Genomic DNA, 10,000 nt, shown 5'->3' with positions numbered 1-10,000 from the left:
TTGTGAATATGTCATTATCGCTATCATCATTATTACGATCTTCTTCATTACTATGAAAAATATCAATAACTACTATCACTATTATTAGTAGTAGTATTTTATAAGCGTCATTTAATTTTCATAATTATTTCCATTGACATCAATATTAGTAATTATTTCAATTCATTTATTCGTATTAGTGTTGTTGTCACGATCATTATCATCATCATTGCTATAATTTGTATATAATTAAATCAATATTATCATTATTATATCTTCCCACGCTTTGCTTATTTATATTTCTTTTTATTTTTCTTAAATGCTTTAACTCTCCGTTATTATTTTTCATGTGCTATTTCCGTTCTTAATTTTTCATTCTTAATTGAACGTTTATCGAATTTTCTTTGTCTTCTTGTACTCTTAGTGTATAATTCATATGACAAATATCTTTACACGGTGAGTTTAATTAATCACATGTTGTTTCTTCTACTGTGCATTGTGGAAAGGAATTCTTACCTTTGTTAGTATTTAGGGTCAATACTTATGAATATTCATGATTCATATTTATTCATTGGTTTATGTTTACCTGTCTACACCAGTGTTTGTTTGTCTGTCTGTTTTTGTGTTCATGTGTGTAAATCATCTGTTTCTACTCATGGTAATAAAGTATAAATTATGAAAATATCTGTAATCTTTCTTAAAACAAATACAGAAGTGCAGTGCAGGAGATATTTAAAAATTCATATTTCATGATTCCAAGTGAAAATCGTCTTGGATTCCAATATATACGTAACCACAATTCTCTATTTAAGCTTAATATGCAATTTGAGATCCACTGTCGGATATGTTTTGAAAGAAAAGAAAAGATATCAATAAGATGTACATTGTTATATATCAAACTTGGAGAAATATCATTTACTGTTTAAAGTTCATCTTTATTGTCTTAGGTAATAGATCTTTTTAATTCTTTTTTTTATGAATAGATATAGTCGTACTTTTGGAATAAATTCCTTTAAGGTATAGAGCTTACGAGCTTCTTTTCATACGAGTATTTTTTTTTTCTTTATCCTTACGTCATGTATTATAAAATGTATTTCTGTAACAGCATGAAATACATTTTTCTTACCTTTACCGCCTTTTCTCCATATTTTGTAATTTTTACGTATGTTCGTCCTTCAGCTCAAACTTGCTTATGGCTACATGTTTCAATTTCCTTTATTTATATTGCTTTACGTATATAAGGACAATAAGACTCACCTCTTTGCATAAAATTCTTGTGAAAATAGATTACAAAACCCGCCCATAGTAACGACGAACGTAAACAGCTGTGCTCACAAACACAAAGGATTGGTAATTCTTTTTCGTTTACAAACATATATATATTTTTTTTCATTTAACCTCAGTTCACCGAAAGTTTTTTTTAGAATAAGAAAAAAAAAATGGACAAAACAATAAACAGGCAGTTGGTTAATTAGTTGGTGAATACAATTTTATTCACTTTTAACAAATCAATTTTCTTCTGGGGAGGAAAAAAAAAACAGCTGCCGTTAAGGAAAACAAATGAGGAATCTTTTAGATGAAATAATAAAAAAAATCTAAGATTTATCTGTTTTTGCATTTTAAACCAGGTGCAAATCTGAATGGTTAATAATCAGACTCGACACATTTTGAAACCGGGAGGTGTAGAAATCTGATTTTTTTTTCTTTGTTTTTATCTTTTGTCTGTTCGCCGTCGTCTCACCTTTCTCTTTCTTTCTTTCTTTCTCTCTCTCTTAACGTCTGCTGGTTACGTCTATACACACTCACACTTACATACACATACACACAGTCCCTCTCTCTCTCTCTCTCTCTCTCATTTCAAAGGGTGAACATGTCATTCATGATGTGAATCAACATTCTCTCTTCTCTTAAAGTACATGGATGTTTACTCACTTTTTCCTTTTGTCTCTATCTCTGCATCTGTTTGTCTACCAGTCTGTCTCTCGACATTCTACGGTTCGCCCTATGTGTACATTTCGCGCTATGTGTACATCCGACCTCCCAACATACTGCAGCATGACCAGCAGCATTAGTACTTCAAATACATAAAAGGTGTATACATTAACAAAGAATCACACATTTTTTGCTTGGACTATTACACATCATACATGAGCATACAAAAGTCACGTAAAATGCTTGGTAAAGGCAAAAAAAAGAAAGTTCATACTTTCTCTTCTATTTTTCCCCTTTTTGTTTTTGCTTTGATACAGTTGTTAAAAAGTTTTATGCCGATCCAAGTCTTTGGTCTGTTAAAACCTGAACGTGGCAGTTAGAGTGACTGTTATGCCCTCCTATACTAAAAAGCTATATAAATAATGCCAGGAAGTATATTCTGTCGTGAATAAATTACTTAATCATAATAATGTATGTGCTACACTCAAACTCCGAACAATTTTTTTCCAGTACAAATGGCCGTACACACTTTTTTTTTCTCTCTCTCTCTCTAATCACAGCCCGAATCACAAAAATATATATATTAATTTAACTGCCGATACAAATGATATGTTCACTAAGAACTGACTAAAGGCTCAGGTTGCGCGACGGCTTTCTTGGCGGCGGGGAGTTGGTCCGCCGAGCTCCCTTCCGCGGCCGGCTCGACGACGTCCCCCTCCGCCACCACTTCCATCTTCGCGCCTTCTTCCTCGTTCTCGGAGACCTCCTCCTCCTCCTTGGACCCTTCGTCGACCTCCATGTGGGCGTGGCCGTTGGTTAGCCGGGTCTCCTCATCTTCCTCGATGAGGGGACCCTGCGCGGCGCCCCCGGTGGCTGCGTTGTCGCCATCCTCGGTCTGGTCCTCCCCCTCCGTGGGATCATTTGCGTCCACGTCCATTCCGTCTGCCTTGTCCTCGCTCGCGTCTTCGGTCTCGGCCTCGACCTCGACCGGAGGAGCCTTGGAGACGATGTCGGTGCTGCACTGAGCACTCTCCCCCTGCACACTGGAGGCGGCGGAGTCGAGGCCATCAGCGGCAAACGGGTCGCTCGGCTCCATGATTCCCGCGCCGGTGCGGATCTTGGCGCCGGGACGCAGGGAAATCACGAAGTCATTCGGCGCTTCCACGATGTCGCCCGAGCGGAAGTTGACTTGGATCCCGCTAGCGATGTGGGAGTCGGGTTCCTCCTCTTCTCCTGCGTTGCTGATGATGGGCGGCTTGTACACGCCCGCGTCGTGGGAGAAGATGAGGTATCGGTCCTCGACATTGCTTGCGTTCTTGCTGTCTTGCAACTTGGGACCGTCGATGGCCTTTGATCCTGGGAGTGCAATGGGGGCGCTCAAGATCTCCTGACGGTCATGGCGCATGAATCCCTCAGGATGAACATACTTGAAGGGACGGAAGTGGACCTTGGTATGCTCACGGATGAAGTTGGGTTGCGAGGCCGTGTAGTCACAGAAAGTGCACTTGTAGACGCCATACCCACCATTGGCTTGGTGACGCAGACTGTGGCTATCCACTGCGTCGCGTCTGACGTTGGCATAAGGACAATACTGGCAGTAATAGACTCTCCTCTCCTTCTCGTCCTCCTTGCTGGCTGGCTCCTTCACCCCCTTCTTGTTTTGCAACAGGAGATGCTGGCGCTCGGAGGTGGTTAGGTCCACGTCATCCAAATTCTCTTTGTTCGACTCTTCGCCTCTGCTCTTGCTCGGTTTTTCTCCCTGAGTGTTATCACTGGAGCTAATGATGGGGTCATACTTGGGGTCGATGTCCTCGGGCGGGGGTCCCTCGCCGTTCTGGGAAAGCATCCGCTCATGGTACTTGTGGCGGTTGATGTGCATCATGAAATTGGCGAAGAATTTCACCGAGTAATCACAGATGCGGCATCTATACTTGTGATTCGAGCCATGGAGATTGGAGTGCACATAGTACTGCTCTGTCTTCTCGAAAGCTGAGGGGCACTTATTGCACTTGTACCTCTTTTCACGCGACTTCCCTGTGACCTTGTCAATGTGCATTGGGTAGTACAGCTTCGGATCACCTATCCTCTTGGGGTCATCCTCTTCCACTTCCTCTTTCTCTCTCGATGACTTGCTCTTTCCATACCCTTTACTACTACCCGATTCATTACTGGTAATTTTATCCTGCCCTTCCTTCTCGAGCTGAGTTTTTCTTCTCAGCAGGTCTACCCCCGAGAGAGGAATTTGTTCCTCGACATAATACTTGAACTGCGGCCGCCCTCCGCTGCCATTTTCCGAAGAGATCGGTCTCAGGCCGATGAGCTTCAGTTTGATGGGCGGATGATAAGACGAGTCCCTCTCGGTAGTCTTGGAGCTACTCTTGGAGGGTTCCTGTGATGGCGCCGACTTTTGACTTTCAGAAACCTTGGGAGCTGGAGGTTCACTTGGAGTTGTGACAGGGGCAGGGGCTGGTTTAGGTGCGGGGGGAGGAGGAGGGGGAGGTGGGGTTGGGGGAGGTGGTGGTTCTTTGGCAGCTTTTTCGGCTTGCACATTCTCATCATACTGGCTGTGCAAGAGGTGGTGTTGCTGGAGGTTCTCTGCTGTCTTTCCTGCGTACGAACATCTCTGGCACTTGTGGGGATTGTTGGCCCCATGGAGAGACTGGTGATACTGTAAGGTCAAGAGCTTAGAGAACGATGCTGGGCACTCGTCGCACATATACTTGCTTGTTGGGGGAGGTTGTGGAACAGAGGTAGGAGGTGGGGAAGCAGTGAATGGGCGTGAATTAGAGGCCGAATCATGACTGTCATTGGAGGTTTCCACAGATGCTTCATGAGGGATTGTCAGCCCTGGAACTGGAGGATGAGTGGTGGCAGTTCTGTGCTGACTCATCATGGTGCGAGTGCGTTGCTGATACTCCGGTGTGTGCACCTTGAGATGTGCAAGGAGGTGAGCCTGCTGGCGTGCACCGTAGTTACAGTGATCGCACTTGTGGGGCAGAGTCGTCGTGTGGAACCGGGTGTGTATCTGAATCTCCTTCTCAAAGAAGAACCTAGCAGGGCACTGTTGGCAGTAGTAGAGGACTTTCTCGTCCGCTTTTCTCGTAGGAACCATGGTACTCGCAGGTATCTCCGGAGTCTGTGGTGTCTCCGGACGACTTGTACTTGCTCTGGTTGTGAGCTGTCTCAACTGGTCTTCATCCGAGAGTGATGGGTCAACAATGGCGTGGCACTGTCCCATGGAGCCGGCATGTACCTTCATATGCGCCGACATAACACCAGCATTAACACTAACGTAAGAGCAATACGGACAATGCAAGCCACCACTTTCTCTTGCCGAGTCAGTTTTGTGCATTTTCTCGTGCTCTTGTATATTTGTTTTACGCAAATTGACGTGAGGGCAATGCCTGCACTTGAACATTTTGAAGAAACGATTATCCCTTGACACCCAAACAAGCGGTATGTCATCTAAAACCATGGTACTCTGGTCCGTCAATTTGGGAAGCAGAGAGGAGTCTGTGACTGTGTTATCATCGCCTGTATTGCCACTGGCAGCCACATTGTTGACAGGCGTGATGGTTAGAGACGGAGAGGGAGAGTTGGACCTGTCGTCTGCTTGATTGTTGTCGTTTACACTGCTCACCTCGATGCTGTCATCCAACACAGGATCCATTCCATGCACACGGATGTGCTGGGACAAGAGGTGACGTCGGGTCACGTTGTAGGTACAGTGAGGACAGCGGAAAGGAAGGCCTTTGGGCTTGTGGAACTGGCGGTGATGCATCAGCTTTGCACGACTCCTCGTCTCAAAGGGACAGCTGTCACAGGCAAGGTTCCGCGATCCACCTCCAATATCCTCCTGCGCAGGAGAAAATAGGAAAAGTTAGCTTGAGAAGGCATTCATATTGTAGGGAAATCTAAAGCTTTTCTGGCATTGTTTCTTATCATTATCTCTGAACTGGAGTAAAGATGTAAATTAATTCATCTTAAATCATACCAGCCCATTTTTAAGTGACTTTAAACCTATCTTCTAAACAAATACAAAATTTACAGAAAGCTGTTAAATATAACTTACGGTGATTGGTGCAGCAGTGCTGGACACTTTGTTAGCAGCTTCGAGCACAGAGGCTGGCACTTCCATCCCGTGAACATTGAGATGCTCAAAGAGCTCACTGTAAAGGATTAGAAAAAAATTTAAGAGTATGCTTATGGTAAATGTAACTTGAAACTGAAGTATTGTGATAGTGATAGTTTTTAAAATTCTAGCACTATGATAACGTGTTTTAAAAAGTAAAAGTGAGAGAGAGAGAGAGAGAGAGAGAGAGAGAGAGAGAGAGAGAGAGAGAGAGAGAGAGAGAGAGAGAGAGAGAGAGAGAGAGAGAGAGAGAGAGAGAGAGAGAGAGAGAGAGAGAGAGAGAGAGGGAGAGAGAGGGAGAGGGAGAGAGAGAGGGAGAGAGAGAGAGAGAGAGAGAGAGAGAGAGAGAGAGAGAAACACTGATTATATCAAAATCCCCTCCCCTTCCTTTACTAGATATGAAGTAAATATAAATATATTACATACAGCCTAGTCCAACCTAAAATCAAACATGCACAAATGAACGCACGCACACATGCACACACACAAAAATACTCACCCTTTAGTGGGCACATAAAACGGACAGAACATGCACTTGAAGATGCAGTCAGGCCGTGCAGCATGGTAGGCCACGTGCGACCTCATCTCGCTGCGCTTCTTGCTGGAAAACGGACACTGTCGGCACTGGAACATCCGCGTGCTCTCGTTGTATTCCATGTTCTCCGAATCCCCTGCAGGAAAAAAGGACGAGAACCATTGAAGCATGAACTAGAGATGCGGAAGCCTACTGATGCGCGGAGGTAGGATTTACATATCTCATCCTAGGTGTCGTAATTCACTGCACTCCTTTTCAATGTTCCTCAAATTTGGGAAAATACTTGTGACATTTCACAGATTTCTCTTATTCCACAGGCCTCTTCTACACTTTCCTGGCTTACATTCACCTCATATTAGAAGATGTATCAACCTAATCCTCATTTTTTAATGTTTACTCTTTCTTTATTCCTTCCTTTTCTTTTTCTTTTCTTTTTAGCTATACTTATTCTGGCATATATAGGATCTCAAATCTTGTAATATTTTGAAGATTGATCAAATAGTCTCAGAATTTGAAAAAAAATGTGAACCGTTTCCACTATTTTCCAATTGAAAAATAGAGGGGGAGGGGGTTATAAATTCACGGATTCATGGACGCAATTCTTAATATATATAGATATTCTGAACTGATTCCTGTCCCTTCCAATACCCATTTTATCAATTTGTAATATGGTTTTATCAAACTTAAAAAAGGAGAAAAAGGCACAATAAAAAGGCCACTTTAGCACATACAAAAAATGTATAAAAAGGGTACAGTCCATATCACAGCAGCTTTTAGAGACACAAAATGACAAGAGGAGCTGCTAGTAAGTAGCATGAAAAGCTAAATAAAAGCTAAATAGCAGTAATTACTTGTAAGTTTCTAATAGAAATGTACTAGAATGCAGTGCTCATTTTTGAAAAGCAAGACTACATATAATGACTTATGGGGGGGGGGGGGACTTTGAGGCATCAGTAATGTGCATTTTGAAATATCCCAGCAAGCCAGAACTGCCTCGGGTAAATGGGGAAATCCCACATCTCTCGAGCCTAGGTGCATTTTTTTCAATCTATGGGGAGGAGGTTGAGGGCATACATTGTAAAAATATGCAAAACATCCATAAAGAAAAGATTTAGATCATTCTTACCCTTATTCCATTGAAAAATATTTTTCTTTTATCAAATCGCCCCATTTTATGTAAAACCATAGTAGAAAGGAAGAGTAGTGAAAGTTGAAAGTAGAGTAGTAGAAGTAAAGTATATGTAAGTTGTAGTAGTATAGTAATTTTAGTAGTAGTAGAGTATATTTTAGTAAGTAGAGTATTATATTTGTAGTATAAAATGTAAAAGTAGAAATGTAGTATAGTAGAAAGTAGTATTTGAAAGAAGTAGAAAGATTTGTAAAGTAGTAGTAAAGGAAAGTAGTAGTAGAAAGTAAAAGTATTTGTAGTATAGTAGTGTATAGATTTAAAATGTAAGTAGTATTGTAGTATAGTAGTAGTTTTTAAATAGTAATATTGTGTAGTTAGTGTAAGTAGATTGTAGTATTTGTAAAAGTAAGGTTTAGTTGTAGTGTAGTATTTAGTAGTAGTAGTAGAAATAGTAGGTAGGGGGAAAGTATAGTAGTAGTTTTAGTAAATTTTATATAGTAGTATTGAAGTTAGTAAGTAGTAGTAGATAATTTTAAAGTAGTATTAAAGTAGAGAAAGTAGTAGTAGTATTTGAGTGTAGTAGTATTTTTAAAATTAAAGAATTTAATAGTAGAAAGAAAGTAGTTGAGTAGTAGAAAGTTATAGTAAGAGTAGGTTATAGTAGTTTTTATAGTAGTATATTTTAAGTAGTAGAGAGTAGAGTAATTTTAGTTAGTGTAAGTAGTATTGTGTAGTATAAGTTGTAGTGTATTTAGTATAGTAGGGGTTAATAGTAGTAAGTATTTGAAGTATAGTAGATTTAAAAAAGTTTTTAGAATGTGTGGGAGTAGTTGTAGTAGAAGGAGTTGAAAGTATAGTTGTAGAGTAAGTAGTAGTTGTAGAAAGTAGAGTAGTATTTGTAAAAGTAAAGAGTATTTGTAGAAAGTATTTAGTTGATTTGTATTTAGAAAGTATTAGTAGGTAGAAAGTAAATAGTATAGTATTTTAAGAGTAGTATGTTGTGGGAAAAGTGGGAGTAGAAAGTTGTAGTAGAAGAGATATTTTAAGTAGTAAAATTTTGTATAGTAAAAGTAGAGTGGGTAAAGTAGAGTAGTAAAAGTAGTAGTTGAAAGTAGAAAAGAGTAAGAAGTTGTAGAGTAGTAGTAGAAATTTGAAATTAAGAGTAGTATTTGAGTAGAGTAATTGTGTAAAGTATATATTTTAAGGTAGTAGGAAGAGTAGAGTAGTAAGTAGTATTTTAAGTAGAAAGTAGTAAGTAAGTATGGTAAAGTAGTAGTGTAAAAAAATTTGAAAGAAAAGAAAGTAAAAATTTGTATATAGTAGAAAAAGGTATAGTAGTAGTAGTTGTATAGTAGTAGAGTAAGTAGTAGTAGAGTTAGTATATTTGTAGTAGTAGTAAGTTTAAGGTAGTAAAGTATTGTAAGTAGTAGTATTGTAGAAAGTTTAGAGTTTTTAGAAAAGTAGTAGTAGTATTGTAGTAAAAGTAAAGTAGTAGGAGTAGTAAGAAAAAGTAGTAGTTGAAAGGAGTAGTAGAGTAGAGAAAGTAGGAAAGAGTATAGGGGAAAAGTAAGAGTAGTATTTTAGTAGTAATAGATAGTTGTAGTAAGTATAGTAATAGATTGTAGAGTGAGTATTGTAAGTAGTGGGAGTGTTTTTAAGTAGTAGTATATTTGTAGTAAATTTAAGTATTTGGTATTTAGAAAAGAAAGAAAGTTGTAGTTAGAAATTTAGTTGAAAGGTATTTAGTATAGTAGTTGTATAAGTAGTAGTGTAAAAGTAGTAAGTAAATTTTAAAGTAGTTAAGTTGTAAAGTAGAGTATTTGAAAGTAGAGTAAAAGGTAGTAAGTAGAAAGGGAAAAGTGTAAGATAATTGTAGTAGTAGTAAGTTGTAGAGTAGTGTAGAAAGTAAAGTATTTGTAAAAGTGGGTTATAGTAGGAGTAGTAGTAGAAAAGTCGAAAGTGGGAAAGTAAAAGTCGTATAGTATAAGTGGTAAAAGAGTAGTATAGTGTGTAGTAGAGTATTAAAGTAGATTTAAGTAGTTGTAGTAGTTTAGAAGAGAGTAGTTTAGAAAAGAAAGTATATTTCGAAATGAAAGTAGTTCGAAGTAAAAAGTAGTATTATAGATTTAGTATTTTAAAAGAAGTAGAAAGTGGAAAAGAGTAGTAGTGGTAGTTGAAAGGATTTTTAAAGAAAGGAGAAAAAGGGGTTATGGGTAGTATCGTAGTAGAAGTAGTAAAAGAAAGAAATAGAGGTATAGTAGTAGTGGTAAAGTGGGGTAAGTGGTTAGTAGTA

General features: G+C 39.2%; 2 protein-coding genes across 2 annotated transcripts in view; both read right to left on the bottom strand.

Moving 5' to 3' along the window:
* LOC122250894 (uncharacterized) overlaps window positions 1-10,000 on the bottom strand; it is a 391,291-nt gene that overhangs the window by 209,171 nt on the left and 172,120 nt on the right. The gene's annotated exons all lie outside the window — the stretch shown is intronic.
* Window positions 1,240-10,000, bottom strand: part of LOC122262059 (uncharacterized) — a 33,153-nt gene continuing 24,392 nt past the window's right edge. The window contains exons 6-8 of the mRNA XM_086553991.1: window positions 6,543-6,751; window positions 5,984-6,080; window positions 1,240-5,767 (exon numbers count right to left, since the gene is read on the bottom strand). Of these exons, the coding sequence (XP_086410117.1) occupies window positions 2,528-5,767; window positions 5,984-6,080; window positions 6,543-6,751 (3,546 nt within the window). The 3' untranslated portion in view covers window positions 1,240-2,527. The remainder of the gene's footprint in view (window positions 5,768-5,983; window positions 6,081-6,542; window positions 6,752-10,000) is intronic.

This window comes from Penaeus japonicus, unplaced genomic scaffold (assembly GCF_977035675.1).
Source record: "Penaeus japonicus unplaced genomic scaffold, GWHDUDI00000001_assembly GWHDUDI00000003, whole genome shotgun sequence".
NCBI lineage: Eukaryota > Metazoa > Arthropoda > Malacostraca > Decapoda > Penaeidae > Penaeus > Penaeus japonicus.
The sequence above is the reverse complement of the archived record's forward strand: the minus strand, read 5'-3'. Positions and strand labels throughout refer to the sequence as shown.